The 23,114-nt window shown below is 49.9% G+C and overlaps 1 protein-coding gene across 3 annotated transcripts in view; it reads right to left on the reverse strand.

Moving 5' to 3' along the window:
- The window catches only part of SERGEF (secretion regulating guanine nucleotide exchange factor), a 246,322-nt gene that overhangs the window by 27,429 nt on the left and 195,779 nt on the right, over positions 1 to 23,114 (reverse strand). The window contains exon 11 of one of the 3 annotated variants that reach the window (XM_082476674.1): positions 9,488 to 9,671. The exons of the other annotated variants lie outside the window; for them this stretch is intronic. Within the exon in view, the coding sequence (XP_082332800.1) occupies positions 9,565 to 9,671 (107 nt within the window). The 3' untranslated portion in view covers positions 9,488 to 9,564. Of the gene's footprint in view, positions 1 to 9,487; positions 9,672 to 23,114 lie in introns of those variants that run through there. 3 annotated transcript variants of the gene reach the window in all.

Here is a 23,114-nt window from a genome sequence, read left to right on the forward strand (position 1 = left end):
AAGTTCCAGGGGTTAATTCTTAGCTGGGTTTTGAAGGATGAATAAGAGTTTACCAGTCTTAAACAGAGGGTACCCACTGACATTTGCCCACTCTCAGCTGCCTTCATTGATCCTGATGGCATCCTGTTTGCTGCAGGAGTGAACTGTGGGCAGGTGTAGGGCTGGGTCCTCCTGGGCTGTTGGAAGGCTATTAATTTCACTTCCTCTGAGCTCTTAAGATACCCAGAGCTCTCTAAGCACACACACCACACTCCTCCTGGACCTCGAGGTGTTTCTATTTGTAACTGTGAGCTGGGGATGGGAGCCAGGTGCTGTGAGCAAGACATGCTCACCAATCAGCCCTCAGGCACATGGTACAGGCACTCAGGATAGAGCTACTGAGTGGAAGTGAATACATCTGGGCCGTTCCTCTGCCCACAGTCTTTCTGAGCCCCCTGCTCTGTCTGGAGAGCAGCAGGGGAGGAGTTTACACACACATAATGCTGAGATCAACTCCAGTCCTGCGCCTGGCTGCTTGTCTTTATTCCCTGATCTGTGGCCAGAGCTGCCTCCTGGCCACCGGCCTCAAGAACAGAGAGCTGTGAGTCTCTGTCCCTGGTTACACTGCCCAGAAGAGGGGCAGCTCCTACAACAGGACGGCCTAGAGAATGGCTGTGAGGACAACGGTCCCAATGGGCCAGTCTGAGGGAAGAGGCACTGTCAGTGCAGGACCCTTTCAATAAGTAGACCATCCATCACTCTCCAGGGCCAATGATGCCCTCGAGGCAGGATCTGAAGCAGAAGGAAGAAGCCATTCCAGAATCAGGAAGTGGGGCTGTTAGCCCCCAGTGTTACTCTGGAGATATTTTAGTATTGCAGCCCAGGTTGCCTCAGGGAAGGCTAAGTAGAAGATGGCTGGCCTGGGGTCCTTTCCAGACAAGGATCCATGACAGCACTGAGAACGGGCTGAGAGGAAGAGATGGGGGATGAGGGCTAAAGGCAAGGAGGCCAGAGAGGAGGCTGTGGCCATCCACCGGGTAAGAAAAGATGAGGGGTTTAGGAAGGTAATGTTTTAAACACAGCCGGAATCTGGCCACTTCTCACCAGCCCATCACCTCACACTGGCACCCCTGCAAGGGCTTCCTACCTGCTCTCTCTGCTGCTTCTGTTGTATTCTCTACACAAAACCTGAGGGATCTTGTTAAAACCTGGCACTAAGTCGACATGGCACTGCTCTGCTCAGAATCCTCCAATGGCTTCTCCTCTGACTCAGATAAACAACAGCTGGCTTCCTCCTGGACCTCATGTCCTGTCAAGTTCCACCTTGCTGACGTCACCATAGCTACACTGACTTCCTTCCTGTTCTTCAAACAGTATTGGCCTCAGGGCCTTTGCGTTTGCTGTTCCTGCAGTCGGAGTGCTTTTGCCCTGATGTCCACAGGTTCACTCCCTCATGTTGTCATGTATTTGTTCAAATGTCACCTTATCTGAGAGGCCTTCCCTGACAACTCTATATGAAGTAGCGATCTACGCCCCACCCCATCTCTGTCTCCTCACTTGCTTTATTTTTCTTTATATTTTTAAGTGGTTATTTATTATCTCTCTCCTGCCAGAACACAAGCTCTTTGAGGGCAGGACTCTTTGTTTGCTGCTATTTCTCAGCACCTGAAACTGCACTAACAGTTCATTAGTACTAATACCTGTTGTTTGAATGAATGAACACACAAATGAATGAATGGCTACCAAGAGCACGGAGCTGTCTTGTTCTCTCCCAGAGGCTAAAAGAGAGTCCACAGATGTGGGGAGGAGATGCCACGGGCAGGCTGATTTCTGTCACCATCAGGAAGAACGCCGTAAGGACTGGAAGGTCACCCTGGAGAGTGGCAGGTGGCCTGTGCCAGAGGTCCTGAGCCCCCAGCTGGCGAGGGCATTCCTAACAGTGGGCAGATTCTGGGATGAGACAGAGCAAATGTCCTTCTGAGCCTGGCGAATCTGTGCGGCGGTGTGGTGGGTACGGATGCGTATGAGGGAGAGAGAGAAGGACGGTGTAGGCAGAAGAGCAGAAGAGGGGGCCACACACCCAGGTCCTCAGGCTGGCTCCCTCGGACCTGGCAGAGGAGCGGCCCCGGTTCAGAGGATAAATAAAAACGGGCTGAATTGATGGGTTTGCCCTCAGAGGTCTCATTCTGAGGCTGCAAGGCTGGGACTGCTCTAGAACTTCTTGTAGCTTAAAAGGTTGTTCAGTTTTCCCAGTAGTTCTCTATCCCTTTACATAAGAGGAAACTGAGGCCCAGAAGTGGGGCAGCATCTCACCAAAGGTCCCCACCTACACACCTTCCCACTGCTATCTCCCCCTTTGTATCACTGAGGTTTGATGGTTAAACCAGCCCAGTGAGGAAGGATCTGGAAGGGAAAGAAAGCTGGGTCTGAGACAGGTTCAGAAACAGCCAAGCTGGGAGAGGTGGAGGCCAGCCCTCCCCACTCCCACCCCAGGAGGAGGGGGCACTGAGGCCGCTGTGGCTGTGCGGCTGCGGTCACCTGCGGAGAGAGCGTGCTGCGGCACGTTGGCTCCACTGGGGGACTATTCTTAGATCTAGGGAGCCAGGGATGATGGATTTAGAACTTACGAGGTGGAAACGTGTTGGCCTGTTTTATAAACAACTGAACTCCTCCCCACAGACTGTCTTTCTGAATTCTGTGTTCTCTGTGAGAACTGCTAGCTTTCTGGGCTTCTTGGCTGCACTGGGAGAAGGAACAGAAAAGGCAACTGAGCCTCTCGAGGGCCTACTATGCCCATGTATTGTGCTAAGGGCTCTGCGTGACCCATCTCATTTAACAGAGCAGCCCTGGGAAGGAGGTATTTTGATCACACTCTATTCATGAAGAAACAGACTCTGGGAGAGGTCCCGGAGGAGAAGCACGCCCTGGATGGGGCTCCAGGGCGAGGCTGTGAACCAGCAGGCCCGAGGTGGAGTCTGGTGCTGCCAGCAGGGGTCTGGCTCTGGCGATGGAGCAGTAAGGGCACAGCATGGTGCCTGTGGAGTTTAATCCCTTTAAGTGTTTGCACATGGTTCGCCTATCCTCTTAGACTTCTTAACTCGGGTGATATATCATCCCTCTGTATAACCTGGTGGCCTGTCTCCATGGCCAGTCAGGGCCCCCTCCTCTTGGTAGGTTCCAAGTTGTCATCATCCCTCTAGAAGTACGTTCCCCAAACTGGCCAAGGGCTCTATCTAGATGCACACCTGGTCCCAGAGGCTGCCTGTATCAGTTTAGCCTGAAGCCACATTAGCCGTGTTGGAGTCCAAGTCCGCTGACTCTCCCCATAGCCCACGTCCAGCACTAAACTGTTTCTGCAGGAGCTGCTGTACTACGTTTCCTTGCACCCTGGCCTGGGTGCTGGTGTTTGGACCTGACTGGAAATTTCAAGATGTCTGCAACAAATATCTCTGAGGGGCACCAGCAGAGGGGCAGGGGCACAATGCAGCTCTGGGGCCCGGAGCAGCCGGCCTGCTGCCGTTCCTGGAGCCTGGTCACAGCAGAGCCTCTCGACATTGTTCTCCCCACACCTGTTTGGGAACAACCCGTGTGCAGGAGAGACGGCTGGGAGCTAAAGCAGTAATGGGGGTGGGTGTAAGAAGGTCTGTTCTGGAACCCAGCAGCAGGTCCAGAAGAAACCACACGCAGATTAGGAGGTTAAAGCACTAGAGTCCACTGAGAAGCCACTGGATGACACAAACCTGAGAAGGAATTCTTTCTATGCTTTCCAGTCACTTCATAAATACCTTCTGAGTGTATGCTCTGGGCTGGGTGCTGGGCCCAATTCAGCCCAATCCACTTGCTACACAGTTCCTGCACAGTACAAATGCTAGGTTAGGAGGTGGCCACCCATCCCACCGTGATAGTGCAGGGAGACGGGTGCCCTGGAAAAGGTACGCCCAGAAAGGCAGAGGCTGATTCTTCAAAAGGACCAAACCCCCTTGGGAATACAGTCTGTCTCTTATTTATCTTTTTTTTTCCAGACAGTCAACTTTTATTGAACTTCATGCCATTAAAAAAATTATAGTACAAAATAGGAAACAACTAAGGGATTAATACTTTCAATTTATATTAATGCATTTTTTTCCTTTTAAAAAATGTTATTTTTTAGAGCAGTTTTAGGTTCACAGAAAAATTAAGCAGAAGGTACAGAAAGTTCCCTGCCCCCACTCATTCACAGCCTCCCCGCTATCAACATCCCCTACTTGAGCAGTGAATTTGTTACAATCAGTGAACCTACAGTGACACATCATTATGACCCAAAGCCCATGGTGTACATTAGGGGTCACTCTTGGTGTTGTACATTCTATGGGTTTGAACAAATGTAAAAAGACATGTTATCCATCATTATAGTTTAACTGCCCTAAAATTCTTCTGTGCTCCACCTATTTATCTCTGGTTTTATGTACCAGAGATGAATGAATAAGTGAGTGGATGAACAGTTACAGAGTGCCCATAGGGTTCAAGCACGGCTCTAGTGGGAGGGGTACAGCAGAGACCAAGGCCCAAGGCTCCTGTCCTCAAGGGGCTTACGTTCTAACGAGGGACCAACAAGCAAGCAGACATACAAATCATCAGCATGTGGCTAGCGATAAGAGTTATGAAGAAACCAAAACAGAGCGATATGATTAGAAGGACAGGTGGTAGGAAGTCCTCTCCGGTACGGTGGCCTCTGAACTGTGACCTGAAAGATGAGGAGGAGCCAGCCATACAGTCACCTGGAGGAAGGGCTTTCCAGGCAGAGGAAACGACAAACAGAAAGGCCCGAAGTGGGAAGTTTTGCCAGTTCCCGGAACAGGCAGGAGGCAGTGGGGTCTGGGGCCAAGAGCCAGGGGAGAGGCAGGCCTCCACGTGAAGGGAAGGCAGGGCCTCGGGAAGGCTGGGGAGAGGTCAGGAGTGTTTTGGGAGGAGGCTGAGGAGCCACTGGAGGGTTTTAAGCAGTGGGTGATCAGGTCTGACTTACATTTGAAAAGGCCACTTGGTGAAGGACAAAGTAGAGGGAGATGGTTCAGGAGGCCCCTGCACTGCAGAGGGCCAGGCCGGGCAGGACTGGGTGGTGCTTGGAGTGGGCTGGTAGCAGTGGGGACAGAGAAACAAACGGATTTACAATCGATTTTGGAAGTAGGGCGTGTAGGGCCTGCTGATGGAATTTCACAGGGAGTGAGTGAAAGAAGGGTTCAAGATGGATTCCCTGAGCGATGGGTGGAGAGTCGGGCTGTTAATCAAGGTGAGGAAGGCTGTGGGGAGGGGTCGGCTTGGGGAGAAAATCAAGAGTTTTGTGTTGGACATTTTAAGATGGACGTACTCGTTAGAGATGAATGAATGACCTGAGTGAGAAGCGGGAAACCGTGGAAATAACAAATGGCAGGAGCTACCAGGTGAGCAGTGGGCAGCTCGGTGCGCTTATGATTCGATGGGGTCAACATATGGTGCCTTTATCACTCTGAATTCCAGTTTCTTGAATGAAGTGCACGACTGGGACGAATGCATACTACATGGGTTAATATATAAATTTCTTTCGTGAATGTCCCTACTTCATACAAAACACATAACATTTGAAACAAAATTAGCACTTTGTATAATTATAACCCACCAGCCCGAGTTCTCCCACTGGTGCTGTGGGAAGCAGCATTCTTCCCTCAGGCTGGTGAGCGGCCAGGCTGCTGGGCTGGGATACACAGGCCCAGGGCTCCTCCCCTGGGCCGGGGTGTCAGCGGGAGAAGCGGCACTCCCAGAGGATGGAGTGCAGGCACCGGGAATGCTGCAGCCCTGCCGCCAGACTGTCTTTGGGATGCCTTCTAACTCCGAGGAGTGTGAGGCCACCCAGACATGGGGGCCTGGAGGTAGCCAGCTCTGAGAGACCCTTTAGCCCTGGCCTAGAAGAAACAACTGCAGCTGGGGAGGCCTGGCAAGTGTCGCTGGGCTTCCTGCCTGTGTGCCTGTTCACGTCCCCAGCAGGGGCTACTCAGCCTTCTGTGGGCTCGGTCCCAGGTGACAGATTCCCCTCCCAAACAAGGGGGCTGGAGGCTCTAAGGCTGAAGCCAAGCATGTGTCCCCAGGGTGCAAATCCTCCAGTGGCACCCTAGCTCAGAAGGAAATCCGAAGCTTGGCTCTTGGTCTCTAACGTTCCACACCATCTGGTCCCCAGCTCCCACCCTCCACTGCTGCCACTCTCGTCCTCACTCACTCCTCTCCAGCCACACCAGCCTCCTTGCGGTTCCTCCAACTGGCCAGCCACGCTTCCAGCGTTAGCTTTCACACTGGTCGTTCCCTGTGCCTGGAATGCTCCTCCCTAGATAACCACACGGTTCTTTCTCTCCCTCCTTTCATTTGGGTCTTAGTTCAAATGTCACCTTCTCAGAGGGCCTTCCCTGACCACTCAACCCCATCCTTCTACCCCTCACACTGCTTTATTTTCCTTTCTAGCATGTCACACCCCATCATATACCTATTTGCCTGTCTCCCCACTAGAATGGGCAACTCCAAGAGAGCAAAAATTTCATTTTGTTCAACTGCCGCATCCCCAGCCCTTAGAACAGTTAGAGGAACATAAAAGGTGCTCAATGAATATCTGTTCTAGAAATGAATGGGTGTCACTTGCCCCGGGAGGAGCTCATTTCCTTGAGGCGAAGCCAAGTCAGAGAGCTGGGCAGCCCATCCACAGGGGCCACCAATCCAAAGGACCTGCAGTGGGTGGGTTTGGAGGGGGCAGTCGGGACAGCCCATGGCGAAGGCACCTGCGGTTTGAAGGGCACCGGAACCCTAATTGTGGGGGAAGGGAGACGTTACAGCTAAAGACTGGACAGACTCCACCTCCAGCTCTAGGACCCACCATGTGCTCGCATAGTCCATTTCAGCTCTTTGCATGAGCACCAGCACCTACCTAGCTGCCTGTAGGCTGACCCTCCCCTTCCTGAGACAAGGAGGAGCCAGCTGGGCAGTATATATCCCAAGTCCTCACTCACTAGCCAGAGAATTTTTTTTTTAATAAATTTATTTATTTATTTATTTATTTATGGCTGTGTTGGGTCCCCGTTTCTGTGCGAGGGCTTTCCCTAGTTGCGGCGAGCGGGGGCCACTCTTCATCGCGGTGCGCGGGCCTCTCACTATCGCGGCCTCTCTTGTTGCGGAGCACAGGCTCCAGACGCGCAGGCTCAGCAGTTGTGGCTCACGGGCCTAGTTGCTCCGCGGCACGCGGGATCCTCCCAGACCAGGGCTCGAACCCGTGTCCCCTGCATTGGCAGGCAGACTCTCAACCACTGCGCCACCAGGGAAGCCCCTAGCCAGAGAATTTGAAAGCACCTGTTGCTCAGTAGCTATGGAGCCTGACAGACTTGGACTTGATCTTGCCTCTGTCACGAGAGGTGTGTGTCTGAGCTTTGGTTTCTTCATCTGTAAATAAGGATGATCATATGTCCTTTACATTTTCTTTTTTTGAATGAACAGGTAACGTGCCCAGCACACAGTCCATCATATGATACATGGCCAGATGGCCCTTGCTCCCGTCCACATCTCCCCATCTGCTGCTGGGACGGCCCCATGCCTCTTGCCCAGAATCCATTCCTAGCCCTCTTTGGTCTGCTCTATCTTGCTGCCAGCTGTTGGTAAATTGGGGAGAATCCCCGGTACAGGGGCACATGACAAAAGCATGCCATCCATCCCTCTTCTTTCCTCCCATCCCCCAGACCCCTTGCGTGGAACAAGTAGATAAGATTCACACGCGTTCTAGCTGAGGGTTCAGATGAGTGTTTGTCTGAGGTGTCCTGACAGGCACAAACCATGAAGCATTGCTATGGAAACTGTTCTGTTATTCTCTGCTATGTGATTTGTTTTCTGGCTCAGCTGCAGTTGTGGTACAGGGGGAAGGGCAGCAGATGAGGTACTGAGGATTACTCTCTGCTTCTCTGTGGGTCTTACCTTCCTCAACTCCAAGAAGTAGGCCACTGTTTCTCAACCACGGCCTGACGACCATCTGTACTTGTTAACGATCAGAGTCCTGGCACCCACCTCAGGCCAACCGTCAGAATCTCCCAGGGAGACTGTGATACACACCAGCGTTTGAGAACCACTGGTGTAGGAGTTCGATTAGCTAAATTGTTTTCAATTTACCCAGCAGGTAAAATGGATAACACTGAAGCTATGCTGGTTGGAGTAGGGGTGAGGGGCTCAGAGCCCCATCAACTCCACCTCCCACTACCCCCAACTGGCTCCATGGAATTCTAGGGCTTCCCAGAGCACAGTTCGAAAACCACTGGGTCAGATGATTTCTAGTGCCTTCCCATACATTCATTCATTCATTCATTCACTCACCAATATTTATTAGGTGCCTTCTGCTGTCTTTATGCCAAGTAGTAGTTTGAAGTATATAGGTCTTCTGCTTACTAGATGTGTAATCTTGAGCAAATTACTTAATCTCCCTGGGGCTCAAATTGTTCATTTGCATTGGGAAAATAATACTTGTTTTCCCTACCTCACAGGATTCTTATAATGATCAAATAATCAAATGAGAACACCTATGAAGAAGTGGTTTGCTACCTGGAAGAGACTCTACAGATGGCAACAACTAGCATCAGTAGTACATCCCCCACCTGAAGTCTGTAGAACTAAGTGAAGTCCTTAGAGGTCTCTATGGGTTGTTACTCTCCTACCCTCTGTAGCTAAACTTCCAGAAAATGTTGCAGGGTGTAGGGGACCACTGGTCTAAAAGCCTCCATTGACAAAACAGCAACCTGCCTACAGGGTGATTCTGAGGTTTACTAATATCACTCAGTTTGTTATCTTCTAAATAGAACTTTTCTGTATTACCCAAATTTTCTTCAATGAAATTACTTCTATAATAAACAATTTAAAAAGCTAACACTATAGAAAATATTGTCTGATATACACAGTTCTTTCAAAAAAACTCTTTTTAAAAAATCTGATGCTTTAAAATGAATTCAAATGAGGCACTCAGATAAGGGCAAATACCAGGCGGGGCAGGGCTGCAGCATGGCCCTTTCAGAGGAGCATGGGGTGGCTCTGCCACCAACTCAGCACATGGTCTTGGGTGACTCACCACCTCTCGCAGGGCCTCCGTTTCCACACCTATGAACTGAAGGCAGCAGCTTTACTGATCTCCAAGGACCCTTCCAGCTCTGATGCTTAGTGTTCTAGGACAATGGCATGTACTTTCTGATATACCCAGGCTGTCATTCACAGCACATCTGGACCTGCTGGGGCTGCAGCCTTGCTGAGCTCGAGGTGCCTCAGGGATACCTCACTGGCTAAAAACAACGTCTCTCTCCCCAGTCACTAAATTGGAATCTCAGACTTTCCAAAGCACTCTCAGCCCCACTACAAACCCAAAGCAGGAAGATCAGGGAGTGAGCACGTCGAGGAGAGAGGTGGCTCACGTAAGAGCTGCACCCCTTAAGGTGATGGGCCCGTGACCAAAATCAAGGCATTTGAGCCCAAGCCCAGTGTGCCTCACCTTACTGGGATCATCTCCCAGGAAGAACTACAGACCCAGCAAGACTTCATCCGGTGGGAAGACCACCAGAGTTGGGGTCAGAAGATGGGACCGTGCCCCTCCTCCAGCTCCTCCAGCCCCTCCTGCCGTGTGCTTTCGGACCAGCCACTCCCTGCTACGGATCCTCGGGGTCTCCATCCACAACCTGGGATATTACACCGGACAAACCCAGTGCTACGGTGAGACTCGTGTGAGTGTGAATGGAAACATATATTATAAAGCTATACATTAGTTACCAGTAATACCATATACTGTGCCCAAAGCTCAAGAGGAAACGACTCCACCTGTCCTTTAAGAAACCCACAGCTCTGGGGAGTATAAGCCCTGGGCCACAGGGCTGGTGGGTATGGGACCTGAACAGCAAGTCACTTTACTGTGCGGCTGAGCTACACAGGACAGACTCTCGGCTTGGCCTGGTTCCAGTCCGATGGACACCAAACATCACCGAAGCTGAAAACACTCAACAGGAGCATACAGCCCATCAATGTGAACGGTTCTTTATTTCGAGCATTCATGCATTCATCCAGTTAACAAACATCCTTCTAGTATCAATTCCAGAGACAGTAGTATTTGGGTGCCTCAGCTGTGCAAGGAAGGAAGAGGAGGAATGAGCAAAAATGAATAAGATAGTCCCCATTTTTAAGGACTTCCCAGTCTCTTAATTACCAACATTTCCTGAGTTCTTACTATATACCAAGAACTCTGCTGTACTACTTCCATGGTCTCATTTCACACCCATAATACCCCAACAGGGTAGGAACGTTCAAGATTCCTATTTCACCCCTAAAGAAGCTGAGGCTCAGGCTCACTGGACAACTAAGTGATGCAGCCAGGACTTGAACCAACGTCAGCCTGTCTCAGATCCTAAGCTCTAACCCCTATGTTCCATGGCCTCCGTATTGCTGGGGACCTTAGGTAGACACCTTCCTCTCTGGGTTTCAGCTCCCTCTACGGAATGTAGAGGGTCAATGATTCTAGTGGGCGTACTGCAAACAACTACGAACCAAGACAGAAAGCAAGAACTGTCCACCTGACGTGAAGTGTGAGGTGTGGAGATCAGTTCCCATACCTAGGAGAGGAAGCCATAGGACACAATCTGGGTAGAATGAGGCCAAAGGTAGGGCTTTTGCCAAATAGGGTTCAAACCAGCAGGTTTCAGAGAGGCATAGCTGACACCTGCCCACCTCTACCAATGCCCATTCTCCCGCCAAACTGAACTGCCCATGCCATCTCCACACTCTAGCTACCTCCCCAGTGAGGCCTTTGTCACACTGTCCCCCTACGTTCCCCCATCTCCCCTTATTTTTCTCCTCCAGGGGTTCTCTTCTGATCCTGCAGCTCTCCCCAAGAGACTATAACAGACATTCAAATTCTATTTCATCAAGAAGCCCTCACATCAATGGAACAGCATTTTCCTGGTCCTTGGTATATGGCTCCCTGTCTTCCCAATTTGCTCTGTCTCTAATGGAGAAAGAGCAGTGGCCCTTCTCCATCTGAATCTTTCACAGCAGCAGATGCCAGTAAGGTTGCCTGGAGAGTCTGGAAATGCCATGTTGCCATGGTAACAGCAGACCAAGGTTTGGGATGCTTTATCCCCAGTGAGCTGCCCTGGCAGTGCCACGCCAGGTTGCTGGTGGAATCTTCCTTGAGGAACAACAATAACAACAAAACCCCATTAATGGACCAAAAACTGCTCCGCTGGTGCTGAGGTTCAGCTCCTGCAAACACACCTGTGGGCCCCTCCCCCAGACCCTTGGCTGAGAAGGGGGCCAGGCTCTGGCTCTCTGCACTGTGCCTCGTTCAAGGGGTAATACGGCTTTTAACTGGCTCAGCCAACAAAGCAGGCCCTCCCCCACTCCAGCCCCCAAATTACCACTTCTCTTGTTTGATGCCACCAACCAGGGATCTGCTGGCATGGACCCTGGCAATTAGCACAGCATCTACATTTGTTGGAGAATTAAGAGCCACTGATTAGCCTAATTCGACACCATTTACAGGCAGCAAGTGTCAGCCTGAGATTGGCTTTTCCAAATGGTGGCCCAGAGGGAGGCATGATCATGGCTTGAGTTTGAAATGGAGGCAAGGGGCTGGTGGGCCAGACTGTGACCCAGGAGGGGAGGCAGGACTCACCTCTGGGCCTGAGGACCTGCTCGCCTAAGGGACCTGAAGCCCAGCAGAAGGTGTTTCCAAATTGAGGTCATGTCTATTTCCAAGTCAATCCTGACCGGAAAGGGAGCTCATTTCCCTTTAATAGCATCCCTGCTGACTCCCGCTGGGAATGCCCAGCCATAGGACTAGTGAGCCCTAAACTAGGGGCTTCCGGGGCTAGAGGCCTGAGTCAAACTCTAGCTGGCTGGGCAGAACCCTGACATCCTGTCTAGACTCTCCTGCCATCCCACCACCTGAGCCTTTATCTGACCCTTTCATCTATCCCCCAAGTTGCTCTCTGGCTGAACACTTGGAATTTGAATGTCCGATAATTACGTTACGATTCCTCTGTCAGACCCCTGGCCCGCCTGTTGGAGGACCCCAAATGGGCCCTCCAGGATACTGACATTCCCAGGATCATACAGGCCCCTACACTTTGGATGGCTGATCTCTCTCCCCACCTAGCAGCTGATATGGTTCCCCTGGGTTTCTAACTCCACAGCTGATATGGTTCCCCTGGGTTTCTACCTTCTCCTGCCAGTTTGCTTGTACACAGAATAAAGGGATCATAAGCCCATGGAACTAGCTAACTGAATATGTGCCCACAGACCCCATGGAACTTCCAGAACCTCTAAGGAAATATACAGGCATAGAGGCCTGGCTGGACAGGCCTTGGCGACCGAGCTTGCCTCATGCAAACTCTAGCCTGCTTGAAAACAGGGGCTGAACCAGGTCTTTCCAGCCATTCATAAAACATTTATTGAGTTTTATTTGGTAGACGCCATCAGGGGTATAGGATGAACTGTTCGTGGCATCTGCCATCAAGTCTAGGGGATCAGCAGACTTCCTAGCAGAAAAGGAGAGTTAGGGGAGAGAGGAAGAAGGGCATTCCAAGTAGGGAGCACAGTGGGAACAAAGGCCTAGCAGAGGAGGTAGGTGGAGCTTGTAGAGCTAATGATGCTAGTTCAGTTTGGAAGAAGAAGTGTAAAAAGTAGTAGAAGGAAATCAATTTGGAATGATAGGTAGGGTGTGCATCATTGCCAATGGCTCAGGAAATACAGTCCTCAAAATGCCTGACTAAAGACTTGGACTTTATTCAGGAGCCACACAGAAGCCACTAAAGCTTTTGGGCAAGAAAGCAGCAGAATCAGAGCTGTGCTTCAGAAGCAAAATCTGGATAATAATGATCATCACTGTCATTGTTGTCCTGATAGATAACATTTATGGAGCCCTTATGCTGTGCCAGGCACTTTTCTGAACACTTTAGACTGATGGTGGAGGAGGGACTAGGGAGACCTGTTTGGAGACAGGAGGATGCAGAAGAGGGATGGCTGGAGAGAAACAAGGAGGCAGGATCTGTGAAGCTGTGGTTAGGGGCGGGTGCTGAGAGGATCAGACAGCCTTAGCCAGAAGACTGGGAGGATGGAGGTCACCTCTAGGTCTAGGGTGTGTGATTCCTTGAGTCATGCGTCCGGGTAGACTGAGTCTAGAATCTAACCCAAAGACACAATTGAAATATTCCTCTTGTCACCCTGAGTTCAGAAAAACATTTGGAGAGGAACAGACCATGAACGAAGGGCAGCTTTCCCAGGAAGACTTACCCTTTCACACTCTGCCCTGGTCCTGACTGAGACCTGCTGATAGGAGTGAGAAGGAAAAGACCTGGAGAGGGGTGGCCTCTCCTGGCTTTGACCCCGTGTCTTCCTGGTGGAGGTCCTTCTGCCATGATATACATCAGACTGGGGCGTCCAGGTAGGGAGGGAGCCCTGGTTTCCGCCTGCCTCGTTTGCTTCTCTGTCCTGCAGGTACCACCAGTGCCCCAAGCTCCTGGGGACGAGGGTCCTCAGGTGGAAAGCAAGAGCTGCCTGCTCAGAGATTGCTCTAGTGAGCAGGGCCTCCCGCCTTGCTCTCCAGTCTCTGCCTGTGTTCATACACCACCCTCCCTTATCTCACCTGGGCCAGGCCAAATCCTAGCCTAGCCTTCAAGGCTCAGCTCAAGTCCTCCTTCCTCTAGAAAGTCTACAGCAATCACTCCTTCACTGAGCACTTAGAATGGAAGTTTCAGAGCAGGAAGGGAACGTAGTGATCATTGGCCCAACCCTCCCAACTGTGCAGAAGAGGAAACTTGGGTCTGGAGAGGGAAGAACTTGCCCAAGAGAAGAGCTATGACTAGATTCCCTGGACAGCCTGCCGTGACCTTCACAGCTCTGGCTTGTTTCGCCCGTCCACGTCACAGATTGTGAGACTGTCTGTGGGGACAATGACTTCTATATCTCTGCATCCTTCTCAGTGCTTAGAACAGAGCCCTGGATTGCAGGGAGCTTGGGAAATAGAATCCTCAGTAGCCAAAAGCTCCTGAAGGCATCAGGTCTGAAGGAAAAGCAAGACACAGGTGAAGAAGGGAAAAAACACTCCTTCCAGCAATTCTCCACTGTTCTGGGATGCAAGCCAAGCCCAGCCACTGGACTGGGGGTGGGAATAGAGATGATGCATTCAAAGGGACTTTTACATCCGAAAGAGATTTCTGCATCCAGTGCCAGTGTTCTAGCCCAGAGCTTCCTGGGAAAGCAGCTTCCAGAGGCTGGCAGAAGGGTTCATGCTGAGGTCAGCCTCCAGCCTGGGGCATTGGTGATGGTGGTAGCAGCAGCTGAGGAAAGATTTTAAAGCCGAGTCTTCAGATTTTTAGAGCAAAAAGAACCCTTCAAGATCACCCAATCCAACACCTGAATTTTTCGAATAGGGAAACTGAGGTCTTGGTAAGGAAAGGGATTTGATCAGGTCATACAATTCATTAGGGTCACAGCCAGGGCACAGTCCAGGTCTCTTGATCCCAGCCCAGGACTCTTTGCAGGTCACCTTTTCTCAGCTGGGTGCTATACAGGTGTAGAAGGAGAGCCCCTGATGGGAGTTAATGGCCACCAGTAAGTTATATGTTGTTTTTTAAAATGTCAAAACTCAATTACTGAATTACTGACAGACTGGTTATGTGGAGTTAAAGAAATGTATTGGGTTTGATTAAGCCTCCATGTGAAAAAGCCACTGGCTTGAGATTACAGAGCTAGGAAAAAGTGGAACCAAAACTCAAGCACAGATGTATCTGGTCCCAAAGTCCTTCCTTTTTCCACTGGCTGACGCTGCCACACATGCTGTCTCTGTGCTCAGAACTGAGGAGGAAAGATAGGACAGACGGACAGGTCTGAGGAAGGATTCCATTAGACGGACACTTCCTGGGTGAGCCCCTCTTTGCCCCAGGCCCTGTGCTGGGCACTGGGGACACAGAGAAGAAACGAGATCTAGGAGTGCAGAGACTAGGAGGTGACTTCCAGGGAGATTCTAAACAAGCAGCAACCAAGACTCAAAGAGAAACAAACCCGGTCCTTTAAATTCTGAAGTAAGAATGAGGCTGATGAACAGGATGGTATGACAGCATGCTGGCGGGTCCTGCCTGAATATGCGTGTGTCCCCAGCCACAGTCATCGTCGTCCTTGCAGCGCCCAGCACGGTGCCTGGCACATGAAGGCACTCAAGGCAGAGTTGCTAAGTCGATGTGTGGATAAAGGAGGCTCCTCCCTGACAGGGAGTCACGACGCAGCTCCAGGCCTTGCAGAGGGAGGGTCTGTGCTCCCTCCATTTGTAGAAGGGGCAGGAGGCAGCTGGCAGGTCCAGAAATGCTGACACAGAGAGGGACAGAGCTTTCAGCCGCAACCGATTTCTCCATGGCAACAAGCTGACAGAAAACTGCACAGGAGACTGAGAAACCAGTTTTAAAATAAAGACACGAAACACCCTCAGTCTAACATCACACATGCAAAGCAATAGCTCCTGCCTCTCAGCCCCTTAGGAGGGGCAGGCATAATCACTAGAAAAGGTAGCTCCTTCTGACCTGCCATCCCCTGCCAAGGGCCCCATGTGTCTCCTCTCCTACTGTAAACCTTCCCAGAGCTGCCAGGCAGAATCTCTCTCACTTTGCAGTACATGGTTCAGGGCATTGCACCAAATCTGACAAGCAAGGGAGGAGGCTCCGCCAGGGTCACAGCTGGCCAGGTCCTGCAGCAAACAGGCCATGGCAGCCGGCGTCCTGTCACACCAGAGCAGTGGTGGCTGCAGCCTGGGCGGGGTGTAGGGTGTAGGAGGAAGAGCAGGGCAGAGACCCCTTTCCTCCTCTGTCTCCTGATGGTCAAATCCTGCTTCATCCTTCAGGGCTCAGCTGTATTTGCCTTCTTCTCCCCAGGATGACTTAATCACACACACCTTCCACTGTAAATCCAAAGCCCTCTGTTTACATTTCAAATATAACACTTTTCATTATACTTCTGCTTACAGAAGCAGACAGACAATCTGCTCTGCATTACACTTCCAGTTACTTATTCTGCCCCCCAGTAGAGAACCTGGTCCATGATAAAGCCTCAATAAATGTTTTCCAAATTGAATTAACAGCATGAGAAAACATTTTAATTTGAGTAGCTAGAGATCAGCCCTCCTTCAGTTTATGGGAGTCCGCTCAGACTAGCATTTCCCTCCAAAGCCTTGGTGCTTTGGGGGCATGAAGGCAGTGTCACCCCCTCTCCTGTGCTGCTGTCCTTCCTGCTGGGCCCCCACACTAGCTCTCTGCCAACTCCACTGTGTTCCTTCCCTGACAGTTTCATAGACATTACCATATTCAAAAGGGGACCCCAGAACAAGCTGGACTAAGGATCCTGGGTTCACTGCTAGCTTTATGACCTCCTGTCTGTGTGAACTTAGGCAAGTCATTTAACCTCTTTGAACCTTGTCTGCAAAATGGGAACAATCCATTTCCATACCTATGTCCTGCCTACCTCATGGGGCTGGTGTGAGGAACAGAGATTATGAATCGTGAAGATGTTCTGAAAGCCGTAAAGTGGTCTCTGTGCAAAGGTAAGGTGAAGTGTTGCTTCCAGCATCTTATGAAAGAGGTAGCTGAGGCCTACCCTCAGGAAGTGACTTCCCCACGATCGCACAGAGAGACTGTGGAGGAGGAGAGTCCAGGTCTGCTAATTTTTGGTCCAGAGCTCTTTCCCAACCTTATGCTGCCTTAGAGATCCCACCCAGGCATTCTTCAACTTTGGCAAAACCAATTCCACATTCCATTAAAATGAGAAGCAATCTGGATTACCTGCGGAGGATAAATCTCTGAACTGGAACGGAGTCCAGCTCTCTACTTCCAGGCAGAATGCCACCTGAAACATTCTAGGCAGGGAGTTAACTCTTAATCCCCCATCAAGCCTTTCCTTCCAGTTTCTCAGTCACTGCTAACTAACCCATGCCAAAAAAAGGTCATCATGGCAGCTAACACAGTCTTGCTGTGGCAGAGCCCAGGTCTTCTGATGTAACCTCAGAAACTGCAACACTGCACAGATCAGAGAAGCAGATCGGGAACAATTTGGACTGGATACAGAGGAAAACTGGTACGGCTTGGAGTACAGACTTCTGTGGAAAACCACTAAGGCTACAGTAGGGCTTGATTTGGGATGTAGGGACACTGATTCCCTGGAGTGTGAAGTCAGCAGAAACAGATCTGAGAGAAACAGGAGGGACACACAGGCCCCGCTGCTCAGAGTCTGACAGCTTCCAGGCCCACACACTAGAGATGTCACTGAGTGAAGCCTCTTCAGACCTCAGCAATGACTTTGAAAAGGAGGAAGGGTGGGAGAGAAGGAAGGAAATGTCTTTGTCTAGAACCCTAACCCTTTCTTGGTGTGATGGTTAATTGTGTGTCACCTTGGCTAGCCCGTGGTGACCAGTTGTTTTGTTAAACACTAGTCTAGATGTTGCTGTAAAGGTATTTTTAGGATGTAATTCACATTTACGATCACTTGTGGTGGGCCTTGTCCAATCAGTTGAAGGCCTTAAAAGCAAAGACTGAAATGCCCTGAAGAAGAAAGAATTCTGCCTCAAGGCTGCAACACAGAAACCCTGCCTGTGTTTCCAGCCTTTGGACTCAAGACTGAAGCATCAACTCTTACCTGCATCTCCAGCCTGCTGGTTTGCCCTGAGGATTTCAGATTTGCCAGCCCCCACAACAGTGTGAGACAATTCTTTAAAATATTGATAACCTTAGACAGACAGGCAGATAGACAGGAAGGTAGATAGATGATAGATATAGTATATCCTATTGGCTCTGTTTCTTTTGAGAACCGTAATACAGGTGGGGTTGGGTATTTTCATCTAATTTACCTTATTTAATCCTCCAAGTGACCCTGAGAGGTAGGTTTTGCTATTCTGAGGTTTGTTCACAGATGAGGAAACCGAGGTTTAGAAAGTCAAGTCACTTGGTAAGGAAGACTCCAAAGCCCATGCTTTATCAGTTTTACCATAGGGCCATGAAGAAGTAGAATTTCTCTAAAGAACGCTGGGACAAGAATTCCTCACCAAACAGTGTTGTTGATTTCCTCTGAGTTCTCCTTTTTTGGGGGGGCAGGCAGTTAATGACAACAGGAACCAGGGGTATGAACAGGTTTGCTAATCAAGCAGGAAGACTTGCTTTTGCAAAACACTGTCTTAAGGATTTCCATTCTTCCTGGGATCTGTATCTGGACTCAGGACTTGGATCTGCATGAACATTTTGGGGTCTCATCACTTTTAAACCTGAGCCCTGAGTGTCAGTCCATGAGTGAGTGGTCTTTGCCGGAGATTGCTTCATTTGGCTCCTACAGGGAAGTGGGAAGACTGCTCTCCACTCAAGTGATGAGCTCTAATGGGGCTGCTTTCTCTAACAGAGCACGCAGCCTTCCTCTGCCTCTCGAGCTGCCCTTTCTCCCACCCCCAAAAGGTTTCTCACCACCACCGTGTCCCCAGGGAAGGGGGAGCATTCTTCCCCTGAACAACTTTAGCCTGAGGATGGATGAGCCCTCTTTCCTCCATTCCCCTTAATGCAGCTGAGACAGGGTGGGATTTGCAGGAGGAAGTTTACTAAATGCCAGGAGCCCCTTAAGAGGAAATCATCACAGCAATCCAAACACTTCTACAGGCAGGCAGGGCTGCCAAGATGAGCCTTCTGACTCTTCAATAACTCTCCCCTCTCTCCAAAGGGCTGGGACATACATCTGCAGAAGCCTCTGCTCAGCTTCCAGTCAACTGAACGTGCAGCAGTTTCCACTGGGTCACTATCTGGCTTATCGCTTCAAAGGCACGGCCTCGCAGGGCAGTACCTCCCAACATGCTAAGGCCCACATCAAAAATGATACTGTTTGGGGCTTCCCTGGTGGCGCAGTGGTTGAGAATCTGCCTGCCAATGCAGGGGACACAGGTTTGAGCCCTGGTCTGGGAAGATCCCACATGCCATGGAGCAACTGGGTCCATGAGCCACAATTACTGAGCCTGCGCGTCTGGAGCCTGTGCTCCACAACAAGAGAGGCCGCGACAGTGAGAGGCCTGCGCACCACGATGAAGAGTGGTCCCCGCTTGCCACAACTAGAGAGGCCGCGACAGTGAGAGGCCTGCGCACCACGATGAAGAGTGGTCCCCGCTTGCCACAACTAGAGAAAGCCCTCGCACAGAAACGAAGACCCAACACAGCAATCAATCAATCAATAAATAAATAAGAACGTGAATTTCTTTAAAAAAAAAATGATACTGTTTGACACACTGGATAAATGCAGAGGTGGATGTGCAGTCCGAGGACTGCCTCCTGCTAGCCCAGGCCACCACCCTTAAGTGCTGAGGGCATCGCTGTCCCGACACCCTGGTTGGGAAATCTGTCCTACAGAGTCTTGTCCCACTCGTGGCCTAAGTCAAGAGATCCAGATTCAACTCCACCTCCTGCCTGGGCCAAGCCCTTCATTCCTGGGTCTGGTCTGAGGCTCATGCTCCCTCTTCAGGTAATGGGCTGGAACGTGGTGACAGGCAAATGATATCACCTTTCAGATGAAATCTCACCCCCCTCAACAGGGAAGTAGCTTTGCACATTATAGACCAAAGAGTCCTTCAAGGACCAGGAAAAGTGCTACTTCCCCCAGGAAGCCTGCCTGGCAGGCACACTGTCTCCTGTGTCTACTGAGAGACCAGGGATCCCTCCTCTCCTCTGCTGCTGGAGTTACTGCATCAAAAAAAAAAAGAAAGAGAGTTGCCTGCATGTCTACACAGCTGCTAGAGCTTGGGATCACCAACAGCCAGCACTCCAGGGAGATGCAAAAGCTAGTGATGATAGTAACGATAATAACTAACATTTACTGAGACTATACAAGGTACTAGGCACTACTCTTAGCACTTTACATGTATTTACTCATTCACCATAGCCCTTAAGAGTTAGGTCCTATCATTACACTCATTTATAGACAAGAAAACCAAGGCACAGAGAGATTAAATTATTTGCCCCATATTACACAGCCAGTAAGTGGCAGAGCTAGGATTCAAACCCAGGCAGTCTGGCTCCATATCATTTAATTCAAACAATAACTCTGTCAGGTTAGTTTTATTAAACCTGCTTTAAAGGTTGAGGAAACCGAGGCTTGAGCACTGTGAGCTAAGACCATATAGCTAAAAAGAGGCAAATCAAGTATTCAACCCAAAGGCTGCATCCTTTCTCAAGCCCTTCCTGGTAGGAATTGTGTTACAACCACTCCAGGCTGAATTCAGGGACGCCAGCTGACCTCATTTGTCCTCTGGGATGAGAACCAGCAATGGATGTCCACTGCCATCAGAAAGGCTCTGCCAGCAGGTCATTTTGAATGGGTGCGGTTTCCGAAGTACTTTTTATATATGATTATGTACATAACCCATATCCCCTTAGAGACAGAAGGCCGAGGAGAGCCAGCCTCCTGGGACCGTGGGCACACTCTTCTGTTACAGGGCATGGACACTGTGCGGTTGCAGCTTTCTGGGTGTCCACTCAGCCCAGGTGCTGTTCTAGAAATGGTCTCATACGTGGACCCTCCTGTACCAGGATTGAGTGAGACACAGGAAGCAGTGTCTCCCAGTGGAAGGGCAAAGGCTTAGAGGGTCTCGGAGTTACCATCCCTTTCCTGTGGGGATTTAGGCAAGTTTCTTAATCTCTACGAGTTCCAATTTCCTTATCTGAAACAAAAAAGGAAACGAGAAAAGTCTTCCTTTCAGGGTGGTTACAAGAAAAAAAATGAAGTATGAAATTTTATAGCAGAGAAAGAAAATATGTTTACTAAGCACCTATGATCTGCTAGGCTCTATATGTATGTATCTCATTTATATTTCATATAAATCCCATGAGAGAGGTATCTCCACTTTACAGACAAGGCAACCGGAACTCAGGGAGGTTAAGGCTTGTTCACAGCCACATTGCTAGTAAGTGGCACAGAGTTGCTGTGAACCCAGACTGCCTGGCGTGAGCTTGGAGACTTTATCACTTCGCCAAACTCCTCTCCAAAAAGGCACAACAGGCTCCCCAGTTCCACCAGGGGGAATTGAGCCTTTCCCTGCCAGCTTGGCCCTCTCCTGTAGAGCCAATGCTGCACAAACCTCCCCAGACTTTGTTGCTGTGAGGTTTCCATAAAATGTATGAACGGAAATTCCATGCTTGGACTTGAGTGATCAAAGAGAAGGCAAAGGTCCTCCCATCTCTTCTCTCAGGTGGGATTCCTCTCTAGCTCTCAGATCTCATGGGAAGGAGGCAAGGCCATCGTGGTAAGGTTCCTGTGGATTGATTCTGGGGAGACGGAGGCTGTTGCTTTGCAGACCCGTAAGTCACCCGTGTCTGGGATGCAGCAGCTGCTGTCATCTGGGAGATGGGTACAGAGATGGGCCCTTGGCAGCACTAGGCCCAGTGGGTGACTCAGCACCATCTGGCCCTGGCCCTCTGCCTCTACAGGACATGCTTCAGAAATTCATGGGTCTGAGAAGTCACAGCTTGGTCCTCGGAGTGACTCTGATGGAGGTGTGTGACCTGGGCCTGGCTCTGTGGAGTCCCAGTAAAACTGCTGTGGTTCTGCCTTGTGCCCTTAGCGCTCTGTCACCCAGCCCTATGGGCTCTGCCTAAAAAGATCCAGATGATGTTTCCTCTTCTCCACCATCATTTTTCCTGTCCTAGGTCAGGCCTGCATCATCACTTACCTGGCAGGATAATATTAACTAACAATAATCACTAAGTGCTTCCTATGTGCAGACACCAAACTATGCAGCACTTGAAACACGTTTTAAAATTTTTATTCTTTTTAAAAAATTATGGCAAAATATGCACGACACAAAGTTTACCATTTTAACCATTTTAAAGTGCACAGTTCAGGGACTTCCCTGGTGGCACGATGGTTAAGAACCCGCCTGCCAATGCAGGGGACACGGGTTTGATCCCTGGTCCAGGAAGATTCCACATGCCGCGGAGCAACTAAGCCCATGCACCACAACTATGGAGCCTGTGCTCTAGAGCCCGCAAGCCACAACTACCGAACCTGCGTGTTGCAGCTACTGAAGCCCGCGAGCCTAGAGCCCATGCTCCACAACAAGAGAAGCCACCGCAATGAGAAGCCCATGCACCACAACGAAGAGTAGCCCCCACTCGCACAACTAGAGAAAGCCCACGCACAACCGTTGGGTTGGAAAGACCCAACGCAGCCAAAATAAATTAATTAATTTTAAAAAATAAAATAAAATAAAGTGCACAGTTCAGCGATATTAAGTACATTCACACTGTTGTGTAACCATCACTGCCATCCATATTCAGAATGCTTATCTTTTCATAATGAAACTCTGTACCCATTAAACAATAATTTCCCATTCTTCCTCCTCCTTAGCCCCTGCCAACCACTATTCTACTTTCTGTCTCTATGAATTTGACTATTCTCGGTACCTCATAAGAATGGAATCATACAGCATTTGTCCTTTTATGTCTGGCTTCTTTCACTTAGCATAATGTCTTCAAGGTTCACCCATGTTGTAATATGTGACAGAATTTCCTTCCTTTTTTAAGGCTGAATAATATTCCATGGAATACATTTTCTTATTTAATCCTCCTAATAGTTTCTATGAGGTAGATACATTTTTATGTCCATTTTACAGAAAGGAAATTGAGGAACAGAGAGACTAATTAAATGGATCATTCATCTGGTAGCTAGCAGAGCTGGGATTTAGACCCAGGCTGTGTAGCTCCTGAAACCTGTGCTTTCCCACTCTGCTGTGAGCCCCACACCTTCTCCCCAACAGCCCTCTTACTTACAGGCCTCCCAAGCTCCATCCTCCATCAAGGCAGTGATCTTTCTAAAAGGTCAATTTAATATCGTTATTCTTTACTTCAAACCCTTCCCTCGTTACCCCTACTTACGGTCATCTTAAACTCTTTGGCATAGCATTCAGGACTGTCCCTGACCCAGATCCTATCTGCTTTTCTGGCCTTTCCCCTCCCCTAAACCCCACCAAAACCAAAGTCCTCACCACCTGGACTCTGTGCCTTTTAACCTGCTGCTCTGTAACTGTAATGTCCGCTCATCAAATGAGGCCAACTCCTATTCATCTTTGA

The sequence above is a fragment of the Balaenoptera physalus genome (genome assembly GCF_965194825.1).
Source record: "Balaenoptera physalus genome assembly, chromosome: 10".
Classification (NCBI taxonomy): domain Eukaryota; kingdom Metazoa; phylum Chordata; class Mammalia; order Artiodactyla; family Balaenopteridae; genus Balaenoptera; species Balaenoptera physalus.